This window comes from Larimichthys crocea, chromosome XIX (assembly GCF_000972845.2).
Source record: "Larimichthys crocea isolate SSNF chromosome XIX, L_crocea_2.0, whole genome shotgun sequence".
Taxonomy (NCBI): Eukaryota; Metazoa; Chordata; class Actinopteri; family Sciaenidae; genus Larimichthys; species Larimichthys crocea.
The window spans coordinates 6,093,789-6,120,671 of record NC_040029.1 but is presented as its reverse complement, the minus strand read 5'-3'; the positions used below and the strand labels follow the sequence as shown (position 1 = coordinate 6,120,671).

Here is a 26,883-nt window from a genome sequence, read left to right as displayed (position 1 = left end):
ACAGGAGAGGGTCAAAGCAGTGCAGAGACTAGACGGATCAGCAGAAGCCTGGTCCCTGTTGGCCTTGATGCTAATTAAACACTAACTGATAGAAAAAAGCCTTCTCCACACTCTAATTATTCCCCATTTCAAGTCTAATTTCACCAATCAGCACCATCTTTATTTCTGAGAGCAAATTGGGCAGTAATCATCTTCTAGTGGAGATTTCCCCGCGTCTAATTGTTGAAGATGATTTAGTCATTGTCAGAGCGCCGGCTACTCTTATCAGTCATCTCGCAGGGCGAATTTTTATCTGGAGATTGTGCTCTGAGAAATTAAGCTGAATATTGTAATGAATTTTAAAAGTGATGACTCGTGGTGTTGTCACAGTTTCACGCATATTTTAAATATATGCACGGTTCACAAATGATTCGGAGCGGCACACACAGAGGATTTCAAAATATTTAATGCAAAATATTCATATATTAAAAAAACTGAAATCATGCTTTGTTTGAATGGATCACTGTTGAGTTTTCAGTGCAGTGATGTCTCGATGATATGTTAGGAGATTAACATGTTCAGTTAAGCTTGTTATTAGCTGCACTGCGTCACACAGCTTACCTTTATAATCTGTGTGTGGATCAGGAGTTATACATTTTATTACAGACGACAAATAAAATCATTTCACTGTATTCATACGTTTAACAACTGTACAACAAATAATCAACGATAACAAGAGATATCCAACGCGACAGCAGGATGGAGAGGAAGTCCGAGACACAAAAACATCAAGGGCAAGAAGACACTTTGAAGGGGTGGCTTCCTTTTCCTTTTTCCTGTTTGTCGACTTCCACTTCCTGTGTCTCTCCGGCTGGTCAAGGTGATCCCTCTCTACTTCCTTCAGCGGGATCAGCTTGTGTCAGCACGCTTTCACGCCCAGCGAGCTGGGACAGAGTTGATTCTGTACAAAGTGTGTTTACTATATATATCTATGGAATTCATTTTATGGGCCCTTCATTCAATCATAACGCTACATTATAAAATCTATAATAATAATATGTATTTATAAACAATGGCACTCTGCAAACATGTATGTACACACACGAGTCCTTAATGCTTGTTAAATCTGCCTTGGCCTGTGGAGACAGTTATGACCAGATGCTTCTGAAAATAAGCCTCATTTTAGCCTCTCAGCTTGTCACTTCTTGCTTTCAGTGTTCCTGATCAGATAAATTAATACGCCGAGATCTCACTTATCCACACTGGCTGCTCATATTATGTTTCACAAATCTGGAAACACATGAACTTGGGAGTTATTTATATCCTTTCTATGACTGACTCGACTTCACCGCGCTTTCTGAGGTTTAGGTGAGAGCGATCTGTCACTCAAGACATTTTACACCGCACCTATCATGGGGTTCTTCCGTCTCGGGTCGGGTTGTCTTTCGTCTTTGTAGTCGTGGCGCTCGGGGCTGGTGTAGCGCTCCCGGGTGCCAGGGTACCTCTCTGGGCTGGTGTAGCGCCCAGGGCTGGCGTGCCGGTACTCGTCTACTCGCCCCCCAGCGGCTTCATAGTAGTGTCGCCCTCTGCGCCCGGTGTTGGGCGAAGGGGGGACGTCCTGCCTTACTGCTGCACGGTGCTGCTGTCCTGCACGGGGAGACGAGGGGTAGTAGCGCTGGTTGCCGGATGCCTGATGGGATTGTCCGCCCGGCTGAGGGAGCGGTGCACGGCCGGGGTAGGGGGCAGGTTCTCTTGGTGCGGGTCTGGAGTGGGTCGGGTAATCATACGGATCCCTCCTGAAAGAGAAAGACGGTGGTAAGAAATTAGAAAGTCGTGACTGGAGGCGGCCTGTAGATACACAAATACACACAATCACACACATATACGGTACGTATGCTGCACAACATAGAGGAAGACAATATTTAATACTGGTTTAAACTGGTTTGGAGTGGAGGAGTGCTGGAGATTTGGCTCTTCCTTGCAGTAAAGCCTCCTGCTGTTATTCAGTTTACGCAGCGAGGCCGTGGCCTTGGCAGGATCGAGTTGTGGGGGAGACGTGGATGGAGAGATGCCAAGAGATAACAGCAAATGCCTCGGTAAGCATATATGTGGTTGTGTGTGTGTTTAGCTTGTGTGTGTAGGAATGTGTGTGTCTGTGTGTGTGTGCGTGTGTGTGTCCCAGAGGGTCTGCAGTAACGAGGCAGCCAGCTGGAAGTCTCCGGTTGCCTCCCACTAGCTCTGGGTGATTAGGGGCTAAACCCCTGGGTAAGGCGACCCGCAGGCCTGGGGGAGATGGAAGGAGAGAGAGACTGAAAGAGGAGGTGGAGGGGGGGGCTACAGGGAGAGTGAGAGAGGGGAAGATAAAGAGAGAGGGGAGAAAATAAAAGGGAGGGCTGCTCACCTTTCACAGGCCCATTCAAATGTTTTCCATCTTATGTGCTGTTTCCAGTGCCGAGTGACACACATGTCAAGCTGGAGCAAGTAAGCAAATCTAAAAGTCAGGTCTTCATCAGCCTGGCTGTAAGGGAAACTCTCCTATTTTTAAAAGTGGTGATCTGCGAGCTCTCTGTCAACATCATAAATGAGAACTTTTGGCATCGCATGAAGAGTCGGACAAACCTTGAAGCACATCGCCGCGAGTTTTTGGCCACGTGCTGCTGCGCTTTCAAACCAAACGCACACATCTCGAGGGTCTACGTGAGCGTGGGCATGTTGCTACAGGCTACCAGTGAGAAGACAAAACACAAGTGTCAAACAGGAAGTCCAGTTCAAAGGCTTAACAGACACAAAGACGAGTTAGTGACTCTCCAACTCAATGATCTTCTCTATCTCCTGTTTGTGGGTTGAAGAAGCACAATGCTACAAGCGACTCTGCTCGCTTGCGTGCGAGAACAGCTTGACCACAGCAGTGCATTTCTGCATGTCGCTGCGCCGTGCTGTGCAGACATCTACTATTATGTACCAGATGATCCTGGAAATGGTTTTTATTTTTGCTACAGCGGTGCTCCTTGTGTGACAGTGATCTGACTGAGGACGTTCATATGCACGCGAGAGACCAGGACAACACGGACAAATCATTTCCATTTGTTGCTGCTGCCAAATGTCAAAAAGACTCCCTGAAAATAGACTAAAAAATAACTTTTTTGGTCATTATTGGAACAGATATTAGAAACACTTCATGTGAACACATTTTTTGATGAAGTGCTATCTGAACATTTAAGCTTCCCTTACTGGCCTGCAGCTTAAATTGTTACTCTACCGTATCAATCAGCACAAAAACAGACTTAGACGTTTACTTCCCACCCTTCAACAATGTTGCCCACTCTAGTTATTATACAGAAGCTTGAACTGAGCCTCTCCCTTGTTCTGCAATCATATCCCTGCGTCTCGTCTGTCCGGTCCCCCGAGTCGAGCTCAGCACCTGTTGACTGGCCAATTAGAATGACTCACTCAGCGCAGATTAGGTCGCACACAGCTTGGTCTGTGTGTGTCTGCATGTGTGCATGGGCGGACTTCCCTTGAGGACATTCATGGATGGTGGTGAGGTGGATTTCTTTGTGTGTGTGTGGGTGTGTGTGTGTGTGGGTTAGTGTTTTTCTGTGGGCTAGAAGGCCTTGACCACCCAAACAGAGTGGTGGGACATGATACACAGGTGGTCCCAAGAATGAACAGCACTACCTTGTCAGTCAGCAGAGCAGGAAAGACAGAGCCGCACAAACACACACACACACACACACACACACACACACACACACACACACACACACACAAGCATAGCTCGAGATAACGAAGAAAAGATAAATGTGGGGAGGAAGCATAAAAAGAACCAGAAGGGAAGGAATGTGAAAGGTAGAAAGAGAAGAGAGAGAGAGCAGATGTGGAGGGAGTCTGGGTAAAAACAATATATTTCTCGGCGTTAACACTCGGCGAGGAGTGAGGCAGGAGAGTGAAAGAGGCGAAGGTCAACCTCCTCATTAATCCAGATTAAATGGTGAAGGCCACCAGGGGAGGGAAAGAGAGGCAAAGAAAAAAGGATGGAGTGATGTAGGGATAGAAGGAACACCTGGGTCTACAACCCGACTCAGGGCCACCCAAACAGACAGGAAACCTCTGCTGGGTTTCCCCTTTTCTCTCTCATCGCTCTCCTCATTTTCCCCTCTCTCTGCGATATTCAATTTCCACATCATTTCCACTCAAATATGCATCTTCCTCTGCTTCCCCGTCACCTCTCCCTTCGTATAATGTTCATCAAATGCTCTTTGCACCTCCTCTTTTCTGACTTTCTCATCTGCTGTTCTATTTTTAGCTTCTCCGAGGTAATAATCAGGGCAGAGGCGTAATACGAGCAACAATAAAATCAATTGTGGTATTAGAGCATCCTGAGCAGAAAACGAAAGACTTATGCAGTTAAGACGTGAAAGCAGCCTTGAATACGTTCTTTGTCCGGTTTTCTGGATGTCTAAGTGATTAATGAAGTAGGATGAATTCCTGTAGTGCCATGAAACATAGGCCTGGATGACCTTTGACCCTGGCATGATATGTCCAAGTAGCCCAAGACTAGTAGCTGTGTATGGTTTCCTTTTGTCTGCTCACATGGGAGTATTTATGTTCCTCCAGGGAGGTGGGTGCCTGACTGTTTAAGAGTGTTGCTGAACGGGAGTGATGATGATCTGAACCTCGTTTTACCACCATATTTCAAACGTAGAATATCTGATACTGTTGTAAAAACATTATAGAGAAGCAAACGCAGGGGAAGTTCTGAGAGACTGTGGTTAATAGCATGCAAGTATGCATTTGTGTGTCCGGCTGAGCAGCTGGGGGATTAGGAGGTCCACGGGCCCCGGTGACTCAAAGGGAGTTCCTCATCCCTGGGTCACACAGCTGGCTTCAGCTTGGCTGTGAGCTGGAGGGAAGCAAATGTGTTTCAGTCTGTGTGTGTGTTTCTGCGGGCCTTTGCTAACCTGAACTGCCCTCAGACCATGTCGAATGTCCAGTGGATTTAAAATTTCATATAAACTAGGATTTCATTCAGCAGGTCCAAATAAAACATTGTGTGTGTGTCTCTGTGAGCCAGAACGAGAGTGCATGCCTGCGTTTGTGTATTCGACGTGTCAGAATGAGATCTCCTGTTTACTTGTCAACTTGCGTAACCTCGCCAGTGCGTTTGAGTGCTACATGGGAAAGAGAGCAGACGGAATCACAGTGGAGGGAACAGAAAGCCTAAAAACGGCGACTACATGAAGGTGAGACGAAAGACAAAAAGACAGAAATAAGAAAAGATGCACTGCAGCTCCCTCGGTGTATTAGAAAACATGTAAGAGATAAAGTTATCCGTCTGTCACTAAAAATAAGTTTCCCTGAGGACAGGGTGGAAATCCTCCAGAGCTGTTGCTTCACTTACAAAAACAACATGCCACAAACATGGCAGATTCCTGCCGGAATAAAACTGCTGGTAATGACAATTAAAGGAGCTCCGCCGGCACCGCTAACCTATCTTGAAAAGAGCTCATGACGAGACACGTGCAGACACTAGTTGTGTTTTCATTCAACTGTCACTTCATAAAAAAATATAATGCAAATGAGGCGTTGTTGAAACAAATAAACATGTTTGAATTAATGTCTAAAAAGGCACATGGAAGGACTTTCAAGGATGAATCAGTGCTTATTTCTCTCTCTGTTATTATCTAATGCACTAGTGCTACTATAATACAGCTATTATTAATAAAGCTACTGTTTACTGCGATGCAGACAGACGCGGGAGTGACAGCAGGTATGACATTATGAGGAAGTGGTAATTTGCAGATAGCGTTTCACAGAGTGAAAAGCCAGTTTTGATCTGTTTTGCAATGAAGCAGAACTCAAGTGTCATTATTCACCAGCAAATGCACTCCCATACCCGTTCATCATCGTTTCTTTACGTACATTTTTTTCCCCCTTTTGAGCAAATGTACAGTCCTTTTGAGACGCGGCAGAAATGTTATTGAATTTTCCTGCTTCCACGCTCGCTCTTTAAATTTGATGCGTTGGTGACAGAAAATGGAGACGGTGTAAAGAAAGGGAGAGGCAGGAGACAGACGTAGACTCGTCTGTCCCCTCTGAGGTCTATATAGAGTGGTGGTGCAGGGTGTGATGTGAACCACAGGGACCAACTGGAGTGGAAAGCTGTAATGACATGCCGTGTAATACATCTGACTCACACTTTCAGAACATCGCCAACATATACCACCCTCTGAGAGTGTGTGTGTGTGTGTGTTGTGTTTGGGGTATATACTGAATCTTACATTTATATTTAAATGCATGTGAATGTGTGTTGGGAGAATATATGATTACACACTCAACGGTGAAAGAAAAAGGTGTGAGTGTGCATTTAGGCACAGCTTCCGCCTCATGACAGTGAAGAATGTGTGTGTATGGTGGTAGCATGGGGAATAGGGGGTGGGGGGTTGCCCTGCACCTGCCCCTAGGAAACGGAAGGAGGAAATTACTAACCCCCCCATCAACTCCCAGCTCCTTATTAGACCCCCACACTCAACATCTTGGTCCCACAAATACCCCCAGTCCTAAACAGCTGGAGAACAACCATGCGTGTCTGTCAGACGTGCACACAAACACACCGTCTACAAAATATGGAGGCGGTGACAGCTGTTATTCACACACACCGTCTACAAAATATGGAGGCGGTGACAGCTGTTATTCACAGATTTCAGATTCAGACTTAAATTCTCCAAATATTAATATCACTGTAAGAAAGAAAGATTTCAGAACACAGAACCAGCATGACACATACCAAGAAAACTTAATATAATTTATATTAACGAGCTACTAACTTCAAACTTATTTTATCATATTGTTACTGTTTGGGGCACACATATACAGCTAATATTAACCATATATATATATAAGATAATAGTAGATATATATATATAATTATATATATTATATAATATATATATATATATACTATATAGATATATATATATATATATATAATGAACAAAGAACGCAAAAGAACTCAAAATGTGGTGAATTCAAGGAAATACACAGACATGCAAGAAGTAAATAGACACCTTTAATTTGAATTTGAATGAAGGTGTCTGTTTACTTTTTGCATGTCTGTGTATATAGTTTATAAAGTCAAGGTGTTTAGTTAGTTGGAAGGATAAATTCTTAAAGTTCTTGCCAGATTTGGCTCCAGAGCCGAGACGGTTCTGTTAGCTGACCGAGCAAAACACGTTGACAGTTAACGGTTCGCTACTTCCAGCCATCTTTCCATCAGAAAAGTCTGTACATCACCTTGGTAGCGTAACGTTAGGGTCAACCTGCCAACGGCAGATTGAGTTAGTAGTTAATTACTAGTCAGCTGCTTTATCAAGTAGTTAGAGTAAAGCTATCTATCCATCAGGAAAGTTGAAGCTGGAGGACGTTGGAGGCAAAACCAGCAGATATATTCTGTATAAAATATGATCCACTTTGACCAAAATCCCGGAATAAAATGATCAAGTTGTGCTTTAGTACAGTAATCAGCGAGGCCTGGATATAGATGCATGCAGCAGCCTTCAGAATCACTCACTGACTTATAGGGAAAAAATAAACAAGGACCACTTAGGAACTTTAGAAGCAGCTAATTACATTCAACTGTATATATTATTCTTTACTTCAGTGTCCTTACCTGCCCTGCCTGCTGTTGGAAGTTTGTGCTCTGTTCACACGAATGCATAAATAATCAGTGCAAATGCTCAGACGTTTAACTGCACTCGCCTAAATTACATTTGCACATTGAATCTGAAGATGAAGAGAACATACAGATGCATATGTAAGCACATCTGCCAGTTAGTCGCTCACCTGTTAGACGACTGACGAGGAACAGACACGCACTGCATGCAAAAAAACATTAATTGCACTGCAAAGGGAAAAAAACAGCTGCTGCACCACGCTGCCAAACACTCCCACGCACAGACATTGATATGCATGCGCGCTCTTTACTGGGTAAAATGTTTAATGCGTCATAATTTGCAGACGTATCAGTGCTGCTGCAGAAAAAGTGGCTGTGGTTTAAGGCGGTGAAGTCGCTGTGCGTGCTTTTGAGATGATAAGTTGGAGCCGTAATGTGTGGAGTGAGAGCGTGGACGTTAATTATTGTAAAAATTGTTTATTTAAAATAAGTAATACGGTGTATTTAGCCAGTTGACATATTCATTAGTGTGTGATGCATTCTCCAGATTCTCCAAATTCATCCTTGTCCAAACCACTACACACACACACACACACACACACACACACACACACACACAGTCACAGTGCTAATGGCACTGTGCTAGCTGAGTGCTACAGACACGGAGCAGACCCGGCTGGCTCCACGGCAGAGGAAACCATTAGCCACTCTGGCCCTGGCCGTGGAAGCAGCTCTGCTAATCAAACCAGGCTATGACAACAACAGCGGTGGAAATTGGCTCTCACCTAGACGTACGTGCCTCCTCTAAATGGGCTCGTGTTTACACTCTCTGCTACTATATACTGAGCAATGACAAGGAGTGTGGACAGTATCAGTGGCAGGTAGCAGTGGGTCCGTGGGAGCTTTGGTTTAGAAATGAGAAGGTGAGGAGAGATGGGAGGCGCCAGGCAAACAGCCTGCATGTAAACTAAGAATAGGTACGCTCTCATGAAGCTCAGAGGAACGTTTAATGACTCATTCATCATTTTAGTGATGTCATGCTTCAGGCTACTATCAATAACCGTTTATTCTGCATGACTTTCAGAACATTTGAGGCATTTAACTGCGGCTCTTACCCACAGTCAACTACAATGACTTTAAAAACACAAAGAAAATTGCATTGCCGATCCAGAAAGTACATGAAGCAGGTCAAAGGTTGGATTTACTTCTTGGACAGTGCAGAGGGAGAGTAATGATGTAATAGAGACGTGCTGGGGGAACGCAGCAGTTAATGACAGCAGCAGATGGGATTTCTATTCCGTTAAATGGAGAAACTTTAAGGCTGACCACAACTCATATTCAATTTCTCGGATTGTACGCAGTTCAAACTCAGTTCACAGCATGCCTATTCTATTCCCCTCTATTCTGTTATGTGCAAAGAAGAGAACATTTGAATTCATGGTGGCTCCTCCTCGGAGCTGCCAGTCCATCTGTATTTGCGGACCGAATGTCATGCAGACTCGTACATGACAGTCTTTATATTTCTCGCTGAGCTCATGGGGAGTGCCGAGGCCTCAAAGTGTATATCTTTTGTTTTATTTATAAAGCCGTGATTTCATTTCCCCCCACACACAGACCTGAGAGAGCTGCGGGAGAGAGGGACGGAGAGGAAGGGGGAGGACAAAGAGCGCGACGAGATACAAAGAGACGTAAGAGAGATATAAACAGAAGCGACACAAAAGATTCGGAAGAAAGGATTGATGGAATCGGGGAAAGAAAATACAGAGAAGTTTTTGTAAACAGGTAGAGCCACTGGTGCTCCAGCTGTGCCTGTGACAGAGCTGGCTGAAGCCCTTTCATTTCCTACTGCTGATTCCATTACATTTTACTGTGTCTGAGCACAAACACAGTTAGCTGGACAAACATTCCCCCCCCTGCACCCCTTTCTTTCATAAAGGGCCTGCAAATAAAAAAAAAAGGGTCAGGACACCTCTCGGGAAATCAAACAAAATAATCCGCACATTGCTTCACATGCTGCTTATTTAACAATAAAAGAAGGGGTCATGTCACCTTTTAAACCAATCACGTGGGCTCCTGGAAAGACATCGGCAGCTGTTATGGGCTAAATGTAGAAGCATTGTGAAAAAAGACACCGATCTCTCCAGCACCGGAGAAATTAAATGAGTTACGGAGACAATAACTCTAACCGAGTTGGGTGAGTTTAAAGTGAGTCATTCGACAGCTGGACAGCAGCGGGCGGGGAAACAGTTGATCACTTCTGAAACTGTGAGAAGCAGGATTGGGTTTTAATAAAGACGGGGCGAGTGCAGCGAAAATATGATTTCTCCGCTGACCTTGAAAAAGCCGTCCAAATTCACAGAGAGCTCCAAACTACAGGCCCGAACAATATCACAGCACTAAAATAATAACGGACCTTTGCAATAAATGCAACCGCCCAACCGTGCGAGGTAAGAGTGAGATTTTCAGAGCTTATTTCCAGTTGACAAAATCAGACAGTGAAGCAGAAATTAATGAGTAAATATGAGCACTTTGCATGGGTGTTTCATTCTTAATATTCCTCTCGGCCTGCCTTATTTATTCATCCTGCTTTAATCAACAGATTGCTTTCACTCCGAAGGGGGCTGAGTCATTTATTCTTTTTCTGTTCTGTGTTGCTAGGTGTGTCCCACTCATGCTCATTATGGCCTGAGCTGACACTGCCGGGGTGAAAAGGTCCGTGTGCAGAGACATGGTGGAGAAAACCAAGTGGCTCTAAGACTGGGTAGTGCGTGTTAGTGTGTGGAAGGTCAGATGAGAGTCCTTAAGGGACACTTTCACACATACCGGAGGATACTCAACATACTGAGGACAATCAAGATGTTACCCTCCGTTTTTTAAGGAGGGCCAGAGAGCACTTAGTGTGAGTGCTGAAGATTTAGTCACTGCTCAAATAATGAACCTGAGAAGCTCCTCAGAGTGACTGACTACAGACATGGAAAAAGATGGAGTCGATCAGATTTGCTATCAGCCGATACTCATGCAACCGGAACATTGGGATTAATGTTTTCGAGTCATGAAAAACAATAAATTACACATGTGGTGTTTGTCTCCTAGCAGATCTTGACCTCTTTAATATGGTGACCATAAAAGTGGATCAGAAAATATTGTATCAATTTATCTGCAGATGCTCTGGTTCAAATTCTCTGTTAGCGAAGCTGACATTTGCTCATTAACACAAAACAGTTGAGGATGATGGGAAGGATGTTGACATGATCACCAAGGCTATTATAACTCATCCGGTGGGGGACTTTATGTCTGAACCAAATTTCATGTCAAACAAAATTCAATATGTCTTAAGACTGTAAGACAAATATCAGCCTCTTGGTGGCGTGGTGAAACATCAGGGATTCGTCATCCTCTCGGGACCATGAATGTCTGTGTCTTCATGCCAACCCGTCCAAAAGCTGTTCAGGTTACAGGCGGACTTAGAGATGGATCAACCATGGACTTGCCATCCTTGGAGCCACACCATTAGTGCGGCTGGATATAAAAAGAAACTGGATCTGAAAGGAACCCGAGGACAGCCATACCCAGACTCGAGGATTATTGGACCTGATCGGTTGGACCTCACAGACTCAAATAAAAAGTGCCGCCAACACTGTCAGCAAAAAAATATGCTTCACATTCTCCATCTTGTCAAAAAACATGACACATCAGAACTGATCTGCCTGGATATTAGATCTGAATTTGGACCCGGTCTTGGTTGCAAAGAACCAATTGGACCTTTACGACACACTCACACACACCGTTTCCTTCTCAGTGGATCACCTCCTTTGTCCAGATGTGACCGGGGCTTTGTGAGGCCTCGGTTGGAGCCTGGTGCTCTCTGACTCACTGGCCATCGGCTGCACATTAATCAGCCAATTATCAGCCCCGGCCAGCGACGTTGCTGCGCCAACCTGGCCCCCTAATCCAATCACCTTAGGGGAGTGGGTCAGGGGGTGCTCTGATTGGATAACCCGGGGCTGGGTCGCCGCGCCCATGACCTGCTGCTTTGAATTGGTAATGATGTTAATATTCTCCATATGGCCGTGTGTGTGTGTGCTTGCATTTGTGTGTGTCCCCAAGCGTGGAGCCTATCTGCAGGCTGAGCTGCACCCCGGCGTTAATGGCCAGTGGAGAGGGAGGGAAGAGCCAAAGTAGCACTTTCACCCTCCCTGGGGCAAAGCTCTCGACGCTGCCACTTCCAGCCCTCTTTTCCAAATCCTCTTTCCCAGACTTCAGGTTCTCTTGTTGGCTGCCGTGCAGTAGCCCTGAGCGCTCAGTCCTAGGCTGAGGTCCACTTTATTTCCATCAACCCTGAATGCTACTTTGGCATTCACTCCGTCAGGTCGGGAGAAACTCTTGATTTGAGAGGCGGGCAGGCATCCAGACAGATCTCAGTATAATGAAACCACAATTTGGGCAGCAGGAGAAATGTTTTCTGATACAATAAAAAAAAGTAAGTGGGTAACCATGATTTGATGAAAAATACACTGTACTCTTTAAAGCTCCACCCGGTGAGAGGAGAGCTATAATGTGCGTGATCAGATTCAACATTTAGTGAAATATTCAAATGTCTGATTCTGCCTCAGTTTCACCCCCCCATCCTTCTGACTCTCACCTCTCCTCTTTCCATACACTCCCATCTGTGAGGTGCTTTGCTTCATCTCCTGTACTCTCCACACGCGCACACACACACACATACACATACACCTCCTTCACTCCCACCCCTCCAGCTGCAGCCCCAGCCGGCTCCACACAAAGGCAGGCCAAATGTATGCTAATGAGAGCCAGGCCAATGGTGGAGCCACACTCATTTTGAGAGGAAATGGCTTTCAATAATGGCGGCCCCCGGGGGGATTTTGCACAAAGTTCAGCTCCACTTTGAAAAATGCATTCAATTCACTGCTGTGTCTGCTCTCTCTTTTTCTCCTGTTTCTTCTCCCCTCCATAAAAAAGAAAAGAAAAAGAAAAACATTCCCGGAATATATTTGCGTCCCCCTCCTCTTTTTTCGCCTCTGTATTTATGCTGGAGAGAATTGGACGGGTTTTTTTTTGGAGGGGACTGAGGAGTCATGATTTATCTTTATAGAAACATCAGACACAAGAACACAAACATGTGAGTTTGAATAGTGTTCAAACTCTATCTGGCACTCTCCCTCTCGCCTTGTGTTGCTCTTCTGCTCAGGCAAATGTCCCCAGAAGCGTGGTAAGTGTATCATATGCATTTCAAACGGATTATATCCTGTGGGTCTATGGCCTAAAAATACTTCAAAGAGGAGATGAACAACAGTTAAACAACAATGAGAATATTTCTTGTGGTATTAAACATTTTTTGAACCTGATTCGTGACACGAGCCAGAGAACACAATGGCTGCTACTGCTTTATCGCGTACATATAAAACATTCGAGCTGCCATGTATAATATAGTCCAATATTTCACCTGTCATCTTTGTGTTACAGATTTTTTATTTGTTTATCACCCAACACAACTAGAAAGGAGCTATTCCGAAATCAAAGAATGTGCTGCATTATTTGCTTGATGAGCTAATTAAATGTTTACACGATTAATCCGTTTAGCCTCTAATTAATCAGAGAATGGCGGAAAATTTCCCATCAATCATTCCCCAGAGCCCAAGGTGACAAATTCAAATTTCTTGTTTTATCTGGCCAACAATGGAACACAAAGAGATTCAAATCACAAATGATGTTACGCAGCTGAAAGAGGGAACGTTTGGCCTTTTTACTTTTAATGATGATTGATTAAATGATTAAAATGGTTAATTAAGTAATATTACGAGTAGAGATTGTGGAATTCCCCAAAAGTATAAAACACAAAACTGCCTCACTAGTTCAGTCTTAGTGTGACTAAGATATCTGCTGAAGAACAAAACATTCCCTTGGACAGATTCAGCCACTACGTCCATGAACTTCAAATGTATTTTGAAGCTCGTGGTGCTGTGTCAGCGACTCAGCACACAGCTGATGGAGGATGCGATCAAAACATTCCCAGTGTCTCCACAGAGTTGTAAAGATAGATGTGATCGTTTCCAGAATTCACAGCATGTTTTTATGAAATGAATAATTCAGTCCAGAGTTGTCGGCCTTTGGTCTTTCAAAAACAGCTTTTTCTCTGCGGTCACTGAACTGTTTGCACACAAACAAGGCAGCACCTGTATTAGCGGGGCAATACCATAAATAATATTCATGAAAGATTTAATTATCATAACAGAAGGTCATAGTTTATATGGTCCCATGATTTATTTATTTATTTATGAATAAATACCTTTGTTTTTTCACATATTACAGCCTGTATAAGCTTTAATAAAATATATTATAGTTTTAATGAGCATTTGTTGGATAGCTTGCTGGTTTATAAGATATCATAACATCATAATTTCACCCTCAAAATGAAAATGAAGCAGAATAATCTTTCAGATTTTTTCGATTTATTGCTGTTGACTGGTTTCTGCTCCAGCTCTGGCAGTTATAATGTTACTTACTAAATGGTGTAGTGATATTTTAAGTGATGACTTGGTTTGAACTACTTTTGGTATAATGCATGATCAAAATTGTCAACTCATCGTTTTGGCAATAACACGCGGATTGCAACTTTTATCAGTCAGACTGAATGGCTGGAGGGTTTTTAATTTTCCAGACTTGCCTCAGTTTTACTACAGAGAAAGTTTCGATAAGTGGGTGGCATGAACCTCGTTTTTCCATGTTACTGTGCGTGAGTTTAGTTTGGACTGAGCTGTCAAAGGTCTTCCAAGTATCCCTCAGTCTGTCTATGTGCACGTTTACAGCTGGCTAACCTCTCTGTCCCTCTGCTGCTCGGTCATGTCCCCCTCTCTTCTCTCCCAAATTCTCAGTGTGTCTCTTCCCCCCTGAGCCAGTGCTGATGTCTGCGCTCCCCGGTGCCTGTCATATCAGGAGGGGCAATAACCCGTGAAATGACTGTTCTCTTTTTCTCTCTCGCCTCCTCTCCATCCCAGTGTCCCCCTCTGTTTCCTCATTCTCCTCCTCCTCTCACTTTCCTCGCACAGCGACACTCCACGCTCCACTTAGCCGTTGGGCCACGAGCGTCACAAAAAAGGGCATTTGCTGAGCATGTGCACACACACACACACATTTCTGGTGCCGTTGGACTGATGTATATGTGCTGAGAAACACTTGGTGTGTGTCCACGGATGTGTCTAATTTGACAAGAGAATGTTTGAGCAAACAGAACATGCACGCGCACACACACACACACACACACACACCTCCTTCATAAGAGCAAACCATCATGTGTGTGTGATCCTCCTGCTCTCTGGAGAGCTGAACACTCCTATTCCTGGGATGAGTAGACACTCCCAAGGCAAACACTCCAGATTTAATTATAAGCTCCAAAGAGGATTAGTCTGTGCCGTGTGTGTGTGTGTGTGTGTGTGTGAGTGTGCTCGTGTGACACAAAGAGAGGGAGGGGCAAAAAGTTATCCCTTCACTTCCTGCTTTGAGGACTAAAACACATGCGTGCACACACACACACACACACACACACACACATAGTGTGAGAGTGGTCTCACCTGGGGTGTGTAGGGTACTGTCGGTCCTCTTCGTAGCGGTGCACAGGTCGGGATTCTCTGGGTGCCATCTGTGAAGACACACAGGACGTATGATTTAAGTGTGCGGGATAAAAAAAAGTCCAAGTTTCAGTCACTCAACAGTCAGAAAACCCTTGAGCAAGGCATGGAAGTCACACCTGAAGTCACTCAGGTAAAAATCTGATGAAAGAAACAAGCGTTAAAGAAGCAGTTTGCAGAACTTAGGCGTATTCAAGAAGCTAAACCACACATGTGGCTGTTTAACCTCTGTAATATTTCAGTCCTACTGTATGGAAATCCAACAAAAGCATGTATGTGTTTGAGTGAAGTCTTGTGGTTTACTAGCAGATCTTGACCTCTCTTATATGGCGACCGTGCAGACGCCGAGCGGCGACTTGCAGCAGACTCCCTTCCAGTGGTGGTAAAGCTAAAGAATATGAGGGATATTCATTTCAGATCATGTCCAGCTTTAGCGGATCATAAAATATCGGGTATGGATTAATCTGCAGATGCTCCAGTTCAAGTCAAGAGCAAACAGTGGATGTATGAGAAGTATTTAAGGCATGTATGTGTTCGTGCGCAGCCTTGTGGTTTCGTCGGAAACCCAAAAACAAGAAAGGGAGAAATCATGGAATGCCCCACATGTGGGCTCATAAACACGCGGAACCACATGTAAAGCGCTGGGCTCCCCGGATCAACATGTGTGTGTACGGTTCATGCAAACACGCCAATCACATGAAGAAGAAAAAAATTACATTTAGAGTAAAGCTTCGGGCGGGAGGTTGTTCACGCTCTCATCCACACACACCAGGAAATGATTGATTAAAGCCACGTCCACGCTCGGGCGGGACGAATCTGGAAACAATGTTTATGTTTGGAAACCACTTTGGCACACAAAAGGATTTTCGGGACATTTTCCAGCCACACGAGAACGCCGAAGTGGTTTAAAAGCAGCTAAATCTCTTCTTCGCTCTCTTTGGCTTAAAGGCATCATGCGGTAGGAGAGGAGGACATTTTACCCAGCTTGATCTCAGCAGGATAAACCTTTATTCTGTCTCCTCCTGCTCTGTATGATTACTTACAGACGGGTGACAAGTTAAAGGAAAAATCCGGATAAATGAGTGTAGAGGCATAACGAACGCAGATGTTTCCACGCGGGGCGTGAGGGCTTACTGAATGGTTTGATGAGTATGAAAACGATGTGAATCTGAACACCTGTGGGGGATTTTAGAGTGATGTGTTGGCGCTCTCTGCCACCATCATCAAAACACCAAATGAGGAGGATATGTTTATGGAAGGCTGGCGCTCACCCGTCCATTTACTCTCCAAATATGTGGAACTCTCCTGAAACGCTCTCGCTGCTTTTTCTTGGTGTGAAAAGCTCAGTTTGGATCGACACACGGGAGAAAGAGATGAAAGTTTACGACGATAAGAGGCGGTTTAAACAAGCCGTCCCTGAAGGCAGAGGGTCGACGGAGAGGAGCATGCAGCTTCAATTATCTGTAATCTACGTTCTGGGCTCGGAGTTCTCACATACAAACACAGGCTGTTTATTCAGTGGACATTTCATCGGTCAAACACACCATATGCCGCTGCAGAGTAACATGTACACACTGACCCACACTGGTCGAACACACAAAAGGAGCCGAACATACAATAACTGACACGCACATGTCCACATAAACAAGCAATCACAGGTTTGGCAGACACACACGTGGAAATCTAAACAGAGATATGTTTGATCGCGGCTATCAAAGTGATGCAAACCCTTCACACAGAATTCAATTTCACAAACACACACTATGAAGAGCCTTGATGACTCCGCACAGGACGGGTCTATTGCTGTGTTTTGCATACAAGTTCAAACTCATCCTGCATGTCAATGCTGCAGATATCATTAGCATGGCTCTAATGCGGGGAGCTCTAATGTCTCTGAATGGGATCCAGGAAGTGAAAGCACTGAAGTGCCTTTGTGTGTGTGTGTGTGAGTGCGTGTATGTTAATATTGTGGTAGTCGGGGGGAGGCATGTGTGTCTTTGTGTGCAGGTTTAATATGATGTCGGGAAGTGAACGCTCCATCTTTGAATGGCAGCTCTAGTACGTGTGTGTGTGTGTTAGGTAGGGACCATTATGCAAAGAGATGCATAATGTGAGGTAAAGGGGGCATTAGTCTCAGCGAGAAGCCGGGACTCAGGTGGAAGACCTTCTGCGTGTGTGTGTGGCGGTGTGTGTGTGTGTTGAACAAGGCATAATACATCTTCTGAGTATGAAGCGAGGGGGAGCAAAAAAACAGAGAAGAAGAAAACGGAAGAGGAGGAAATGCGAGTTTAGATAAAATTAGTGAAATTCTTTGTCCATTGATTATATTAACATAATAGCCTGCAGCCATAGGTCTGGAAGATTCTTTTATTAACTACCACACACACACACACGCATTATGGATGTCTGTCATATGGATGCTATTCATGTGGAAGCCCATTTCCCCAAATTAGACAGCCTGCTTCAGTGCCAGATGATGTGCCTTGAAATACTGCCGTGACACACACACACACACACACAAGTAAACAAACACACAAAACAAGTCTCACTCTCACCATGGCAACTGGTAAAACAGCAATATGAAATCTGGTCCAGGTTGGATTTAAAATGCAGACGGTCAGCGAGTGAAGAGCCTCGTCTTCGGGGCTTTGGGGGGTTGTTATTCCTCGCACGCCACGCCACGTTCATGTCCTCACCCCGAACCTGGTGACATCATGTATGAGCTGCGCATGTATGTGTGTGTGCTGTGTCTAAGTGGTTATCAGTGGAAAAGTTAATGTCTTAGGCAGACGGTAGCTGACAGAAAGCCAGATTTCTCTGTGTGCCAGACCACAACACTCACACATGATAGGGAATTTCCTATTTTTCATGAGGGTCATGTGGGAAACTTGTAAATCTGAAAGGCTTTGTTAATCCTGGAGTTCACTGCGGTTGTGTGTGCATGCATCTAAACCCAAACCTTGCAATTCAGACTGCTTTTAATACCTCCCCATCGCGAGGGGGGAAAAAAGGCAAATGAGCTTAAACGTATCAGAACAATCTTTCAGATAAAGTGCATAATTGTGTCGAGTCATTGCGCCCGCCACTGCCGCCGCAACTCAGCAGCTGACAAACGCTCTGACAGAATGCTTGGCGTGTGTGTGTGACTGTGAATGAGCGGAAAGTCACTTTTCCATTTTTCCAAATTAGAAAGCCATGCCTCGACAGTGCCAGATGATACGCATTGGAACACACACACACACACACACACACACACACACACACACACACACACACACACACACACACACACACACCAATCAACTCCAGCAGCACAGCTGTCGCATTCATCAGAAAGTATTGCCGGGGCTCAGGAAATGAATTTCTTGGAGCACTTTTGGCTTTGCAGTAAATTTGCGATGCTCGTATATACAATAAGCCTCAAATGAGAGTCCAAGTGCTTTGACACAACGCCCGAGAAGCGCTTTCATCCTGTGACTGAGATGCTCAGATTTGCCTTTTCTAAACTGCTTTCCTCCACCATCTCCTTTCAAACGGCATAATTAGCCTCCTGTATTGCCATCCAGTCCATCCATCCATCCCTTTCATCCTCCCTCCATCCATCTTGGATGCTAATTAAGCACGTGTCTCAGTGTGGAGCCTCTGCCTGGCACCCCATGCCCACCTCCTGTTGGCAGCCTCGCCCCTACGCCCTGCCTCCGACTGGCACAATTTACGCAGAACGCACCCGATATCCATCACCCGCCCCTCCCTTAAATTCACTGTGATGAGATTCTGCTGACACCCCCGTGGGAGGAGAGGGTACAGATAAGATAGAGAGGGAAGGAGGGGGAGAACTGAGCTGGCACAGGAGGGAAAACTGACAGAGGAGTTGTTAAAGATGAGTGCGGAGGTGGGGGGACGCAAAACAAAACAGAGCAGGAACTTGTGAGCCACAGAGTCGAACTACCGCTGCCACTAGCTGTTGACAGAGTATGAACTGGAAATGCCATAATACGGGAAAAATCACACCTATATAAACGCAGAGACTCTGTCACATACGATTCTGCATGTTTATGTAACGCAACATGATGTAAAAACACCTCCGGAGTTACTGGATCTCTGCTGGAGGCACTTCATTCACCTGGTTTGTTTGGAGGGTACAGTTTGGAGTGAAACAGACAGAATATATATACTGCACATAGACGATGTGGAGTTCCTGCCATGATGGAAAACAGATGTTGCTGCAACACTGCAGCACTTCCAACCGCATTCAGGAGTTTAGTGAAAAACTTAAAGTTATTTAGACTGCATCAACACTAAGCTGGCTAAATGCTCTCCCTCTCTCTGTTGGCTTCAGTCCACACTAAGCCAAGCTTTTTGAAAAGGACTCATTAACAATCATAAAATAGTGATTTAAATAGTGGTCAAAAAGGGAGAGCTGCAATCAAATCAACTTTTTCTGCTCGGTCAGTCTTCTGACAGCAGAAATATGTAGAAAGGATGACTAATTGTTAGTTTGGGTGAATTAAAACAGTTTAGGAGGCTGGGATGGAGTTTTTTTTTGGGTTGCTGCCCAAAGGAGGGGGAAGAAGAAGAAGGAATGAAGCTGTCTTCTGATTCAGGTGTTTCCATGTGGATGAAAAAAAACTTGAAAAGTTAGGACACTGTTATCACACTTGAACAGCACTTTCTGATTGAACTGGATTTTAGTCTGAAAGCAGCAAAAGAAATTTTCTTTTAATAAATAAAACTCAAAAACTCTCTCTGCCTTTGCTGTTTTTTCTTTCTTTTCTATTCTCTTGTGTTTGTTAGATAGCCTGACTGCAACAGAACGCTTCTTAACAACATTTTACATTTGCATTGTTCTCGTGAAATGGTTGGTTGTCATAGTTAAACTCAAACTTTATTTATTCCCGGGGATGAATAAAATAGATGACGCTTAAAAGCTCGGCAGGAAATGATGAGGTTCTGTGTTAAGGTTTTTTAAAAATATCTACAGAGGTGGAGACCCTCAGATCCAGACCCAGACCACAGAGGACCACAGTGGCTGAAGGCGGACCCCCCATGTGTTTTAGTTGAGGTTCTGTGTAGAGCTGCAGAGGATCTGAGGGACCTGGAGTTCTCGCTACATTCTGAACGAGTTGATGAACCAAAACTCAACGCGGCTCTTCGATGCTACTCAAATCTGGCCTGTTGGCACGCGATCATGCCGTATTCTCTCTCTGTGTATCTCAAACAGGAGGCTCACTTGCCCCCCATTGTACACTAAACACTCCCACACCTGGACCCTGTTCACTCTGAGCTCGTTAGCAGCAGATGGTACACACACACACACACACACACACACACACACACAGGGACCAAAGGTTACACACACTCAGACTGGAATGCGGTCTATTTTGGTAATAGGCCAATCTGCTGGTAATTGTCTTCATTGTTAGTGTTTGTTTAGGCCTCAACTCTTGACCTTAGAGCTTTTTTACATTTACATACAGTCGGGTTCAGATTTGACTCCACGTGTGTGTGTGTGTGCTCGTTTGAAGTTTAATCTTCCTGTGTGAGGTAACAGGTACGGTGACAAGATGTCGGCTCATTAGCGGCATTAGATATAGCAGAGTTCACTGGATGAAGTGCGGCTCCGTGCAGACTGCTTTATCTGTCTGAATAAATTTGCTCTGGTTTACACTTTCAAACCGTTTACACAAACTCTAAATAAATGAAACGTGTTTACACGCGTCAGCACCATCGCACATTCAGACGAATGTTTTACACTCTCTGGGAAATGGACTGATGTCACAGTGGACAAACACACAGAGAAAATATGTTTTGCAACCCGAGAGAGTATTTGATTTGTGTATGTAGCCGTTAGTCACAAACATTTCGTAACATAAGACACAAAAAGCAGAATGGGCCGGTCAATCTGATCTGACGCGGTCACGTAAAGACCTCCAATCCCCCCTTCTCATGTTAATTAAACTGCTGATCAAAGGCCCACCAAACCAAATCAGTCACTTCTCAAGCTTTCAGCAAATTGCTTCTGACGTTCGCACAGAGAACCTGCACATGTGTGCATTGTTACCACGTGAGGCTGTAATCAACATGCATCTTAAACCTGTTCCATGTGTCAGTGTCTGTGTGTGTGTGTGTGTGTGTGTGGCCATGGCAGTGGCCATGGGGTGTTGTTTATTTACAGGGGCCGTGTCCCTGTTCCTCCTCCCTGTGTGGGTTTGTTTGCCTCCCCACCGTTCACTGAAATAACATCCGAATACCCCTGTGAGCGAGCGCGTGCGCACGTGTGTTCACGCGTGGTTTCGTTCTTCCCTCTCTACGTTGAAAGGTATGTCACAGGGCATGAGAGTCGGTTTATTTTCTTTTTACCAAACTGATTCAACACTCAGGTTGAAAAAAACCAACACGTCCGGTTCTGTCAAGTCCTGAGCCCCACAGCACAGGTTAAACAGTCTTCTGTTGCCCCCTCCTAACAGTCACAGATTTGAGGATGTGGGGGTTGACACCACCACCGGTGACGGAGGCTTTGATGAGCAAATCCAGCTCCTCATGGCCTCCACGGCCTGCTGCAAATGTCGTGAGGCTGATGCGTTTGACCTTCAGATGCTTTCATGCAACTCCTGCCAACTCCAGAGCCTCCGAGTGAGCTTCACTGGTTTTACAGAGTTTGTTCACCCAAACTGAAGTACCCAGATTTGTCTCACACAGGGTGCAGAATATCTCTGTTTGAGCTCTTTTTGTGCAAACGGACGTCCCTGTATCTGCGTTGAAAACGTTCCAGACTCCTCTTGAAGCGGTATCTCACCAAAGAGATACTCACAGACGACCCGAGTGAACCTCCCTTTCTCAAATTCAAACACAGAGTGGCGACGAGCTTTGAAGTGAGGGCAGGAGCGAGTACGGAGGAGAATGGGTGATTTCTATCAACTTGCAGACAGATCACACTCTGCAGTTTGCCCGTAGGCCAGAGACAAGTTGCGGGGATAAAGAGACACCGCATAAGTCCCTGTAGGCCTTTGTTGGCCCAGATGGGGAGGAGGGAGAGGTAAGGAAGCAAAAAAAATAAATAAAAATCCTCACCCGGCTGCCGTGCAGCATTGAAATGAAGTCACTTAAAACAAAGAAAGAGGGAAGAGGGAGAGAAGTGTGTTGAGCCTGAGGGATGAGACAAGGACAGAGAGGAGGAATCCGTGGATGGAATCGCTCATTGTGACTTTGCAAAGAGAAAAGCGGGAGAAAGGCGCGATACGTGTACGGGAAAACTCTTGATGGCGGCGGGTGGAAACATAACGCATGAGTGAGACGTTCACTCCTGTCTGTGTCTCAAGAGTGTGAGCAAGAGTTCAGCCAGAGACAGCCAAAGGAAAAAAAGCGCTGCTCTGTGCACCGATCAAACAATGATGTGACGGCTGACTGCAAAGACCAGATGTAAAACAATACAGGTGGTCAGGAGGTATGAAACGTGTAGGAATCACGGTCTCTACACTCTTTAGTAGTACGGTATCAAAGTTGGAATTTGATTTATCAGACAGATGGGAAAAGCATGCTGAATGCAAAATATCGAGATTCAAGATCACTCAAGCCAAAACACCAAAGAAAGAATGAATTTGCCGCCACACTGAGCTTCACAACGGCTCTTTGGAAACCTGTGGGTGACGTCACGGAGACTACGTCCATGTTTTTACAGTAGGTTGGACACAAAAGAGACGCTCTGCAAATCACAGCCATCTCATTATCATAATGTTTGACACTCGACCCATGCAGAGGTAAAAGGTTTGTAGCTTCCTCATTGATGGAGATCAGATTCAGTCAATAGAAGACGGTCCTCGACGGAAAATCGATAGTGTCCAACAAACAGTTTAAACGAGCAATGCAAACTTTGTCTCCTGGCAACAACTTCTTGCAGTTGTGAGGGTAACCCAGGTTACACTACAGCAACCTCACCTTAACCATGAATTTGTGATAATCCCCAAATATTTATCAAGTACTTTTTGTTGCCTAAATGAACTGAACCATAGCAGTGATGGACCCTGACAAGAGATTTAGTTGTTTAGGGGCTTTTTGGCCAAACACAGTGAATTCTGTTGGTCACCCGTTTTCAACATGAGCTACCCAAATTGTCCACAGAAACTTCTCAATGCATCCTCAACTCATAATTCACGCCTCAGTTGATCCACTGGCAGAGCTCCAAGCACTAGAAATTCTTCCAAGTAGTAGTTTAAAGCAATACATTAGCTCGGGAACATGGTGATACTTTCCTTTGACAGCTGACAAAAGCTGCTCTCTCTGTCAAACAGGAAAACCCACTAAACAAGCACCTTTTGTCCACACTTGTGTGCCAATGCCAAATTATTTCTAGTGCATACTGGATGGGAATAAAAGTTTTGACGTGCAAATAATCAGTATACAAACAACACTGGCAGGTGACTGCACTTGATTCAAAAGCAAATCAATTTGTTTTGATAATATTCAAGATATTATGCCTTATTCTGAAATGTTTTAACGTATTGAAATGAATTTGCATAACATGGATGTATCACACCTCTCTTAAAATAATCTTGTAAGACTGAATATTGGGCTACATGTCTTGTAAAAGGGACATTCTTAACTTTCATTTTAAAATCATCACTTCAACCCTGACATTAACAGAGAACTCTACCCCCTGCTTTATTCCTCCTCTATCATTTTCCTCCTGTTCAGCCGCTTTTCCAGTAGCTCGTCACAGTAGCTTGTTTAGAGTAATTCTGGGGTGTATGATCCAAACACTAACTTGTGGTGGGGCACGTGTAATTACACGAGCCAGAATAGCACTGAGCCCGGTCCAGAGAGTCAGGACCAACGGGCAGCCTTTAATCAGTACAAGCCTCGACTGCTGCGTGAGGCGAGGTGGGCAAAGCAGTGTGTGTGACAGAAAGTCTAGGTTGTGTGTTTTGGGTTTTAGGAATCGAGTGACGGTGATCTCAGAGAGGGTCATGCGGAAACCAGGATCAGGAGACTGCATTTCTTGTAATTACTGAATTATGGGATTTTCCTCGAAAAGTTTTCGTGTGTGTGTGTCTGAGCTGCCAGCTCGGAGCTGGCTGCAGCCTCCTACAGAGAAATGAACTCTGAAAGGAGCCCCAGTTTGGCTAAAGCTGAGGTTTGCAGCTCTTTGATGGTGAGTGTGTGTGTGCATTTGTGTACATGTTGCCTTTCTATGGTTGATTGTGTGTTTTTTTATGTGTCTGTGGTGTGTTACCTCTTAAAAGTCTGTTATAAAATGTGCAAGTTTCTGTTTATACACGTGTACATCAGTTAGTGTGTAGCTGGTGTCCGTGGCCATGTACAGTGTGTGTGCATGCACACATTTTGTGAATGCACATGTATGTGTGTGTGTGTTAAGTCAGTCCAGGGTACACTTTTAAACTTCTGAGCATGTTTGTGAAAAATAGAAAACAGGATTTGATCCAACTTACTTGGTGATCAAGTGCTTCAAATGCGGCTTTTCCCATGGGGATCGTGTGTGTGTGTGTGTGTGTGTGTGTGTGTGTGTGTGTGTGTGCGTGTGTGTGTAAGAGAGGAAGAAAGTGAGACCTAGAGAAAGACAGAGATGTTTAGTGACAGTGTTCTCTCGTTCTTCATTAAAATGGAGAAGGTGCTCCTGTAAATCCTCAAATCAACGCACTCTTACATCCACACACACACACACACACACACACACACACACACACACAGGGCATATGCTAACCTGATTAACACTAACATTAGACTAACATCGGTGCAGCCTCCTTCGGAGAAACACCCCCGGACCAGCTGCTTGCTCTCTCTCCTTCTTCCATATGCACAAACGAGCATCTCGGCCGCCCACGCTCTCTCTTCCTTTCGATTCATCATCATTTATAAATCCACATTTAAAAAAAAAAAACAGATTATTTGAAAAAGTTTCTAATTAATTGAAACAAAGCTTCACAAAGGAAATCAATCCAACCCCCTCATGTGTCGCATAACTCTGCTGCTGAGAAAGGAAGACTTCCCTCGGCATCTATTTATGACTCTCTCCTGTGGGGCAGAAGGGCAAAAGCTCGCTCGATCTTGATCTTCAGTATGAATACAGACCGTGAAAGTGGGGCCTCATTTACAAAACAAAGACATAAGCTGAAGCACGTTGAGTAGGGATGCCCGGATCTACAGGCCATCAATTGGTCAACATTCATTTAAAAAAGGATTGATGTTTTTGAGTTGGCGATGACGTGAGAGGTATTTGTCAGCGAGCAGAACGTTCCTGGCATATTCATTTTTCAGTATGTGGCTCATCAAGGCAAAAAGAAGAAGAAAAGAGACGGAGTGATTTTGAGTCTGAACAACTTAATTATGATTTGATAAACAAAACTTTTGCCAAGACAATGTGATGCTTTTTCGTCTGAATTTCAGACCAGCTGCTATAACAAAACAAAAACAATCGCTATCAGCTGTGCATTGGCAGATATGACTCACAGATGATCTGCAATCGGTATCAAGAAAAGCCAGATCGGGGCCTCCCTACCTTTATTTTATAATCCCCATACCCCCCTTAGGAAGAGATGTAATGTCATGATCAAGGACATCCCAGCAGGGATGCTTCCTTCAGTCTCTCTAACCACTGACACCACCTGAAGCCATCACGTCCCCCTCTTCCTCCCCCTCTCCATTCCTTCAGTTGTTTATGTCATCGCCTCCATGTGTCCGTCAGTTCCCTCCGTCCCATCTGTCTCCTCCTCTTGCCAACCCACTCCCCCTGTTAGATGTGCCATTTCTCATCCCACCCATCTTCCCCCTCAGGCGCCTCTTTCTTTAAGTCTGCTCAGTTACTTCTCTCTACTTTTTCCCTCCTTTCACATAAACACATATGTTGTCTCTGTTCTTGTGACTGGCTGCCTCGCCAACACTCCCCTCCTCTGTTTCCCATTCCCCTCGCATTCTCTCCCTCATTCCTCTCTCCCGTTTTTCTCCCTTGGGTCCCCCTCTTTTCTTTAGAAGCAGCTTTCTGCTGGGCTACACCATTTTTGTGGCACAGCGGGACTAGCCTGCCAGCACATCCATTACACCTGCGCACTGTGTGTGTGTGTGTGAGCGAGCCTGCATTGTTCACAGCAGAAGGTGTGTGGTAAGAGGAGGCACTTGTCAGGTGAACACAGTGATGGCCAGTCACTGGGGCACAGTGGGAGCCAATGAATCTCACCAGCAAACAAAAGTAAATATCAATATCTAACCACAAAGGGCCTGCAGGCAGATTTTGAAGTGTGTTACCACCACGTTTGGAAATCTGCTGCTGATAATAACTTTCTGACTTTACTTCCAACACCGAGCTCTCCTACAAAGTGAGTTTAGAGATGAATATGTGCACATTCATTAGGACTGTGGGCGCAAAAACCATTGGGGGCTTTTGCCCGTGGGCACGAAGCACCCCGCACAGATCTCCAGTGTCTGTACGTGTGCGTGTGTGTGTCTGCGAGAGTGTGTGTAGGCCATCTATCACCGTGACAGGCTGGTGCGTGTTTACTTAATGATGTGGGGGTTTATTTATGAAGTGATGGCCGACGTGTGGGAGGGAGAGAAAAAAGTGAGCGAGGGGGAGAG

At 44.9% G+C, this 26,883-nt stretch overlaps 1 protein-coding gene across 1 annotated transcript in view; it reads right to left on the bottom strand.

The window, feature by feature from the left end:
- Window positions 1-427: 427 nt before the first annotated feature.
- pard3ba (par-3 family cell polarity regulator beta a) overlaps window positions 428-26,883 on the bottom strand; it is a 151,608-nt gene continuing 125,152 nt past the window's right edge. Inside the window, exons 23-24 of the mRNA XM_027291567.1 lie at window positions 15,241-15,308; window positions 428-1,775 (exon numbers count right to left, since the gene is read on the bottom strand). Of these exons, the coding sequence (XP_027147368.1) occupies window positions 1,376-1,775; window positions 15,241-15,308 (468 nt within the window). The 3' untranslated portion in view covers window positions 428-1,375. The remainder of the gene's footprint in view (window positions 1,776-15,240; window positions 15,309-26,883) is intronic.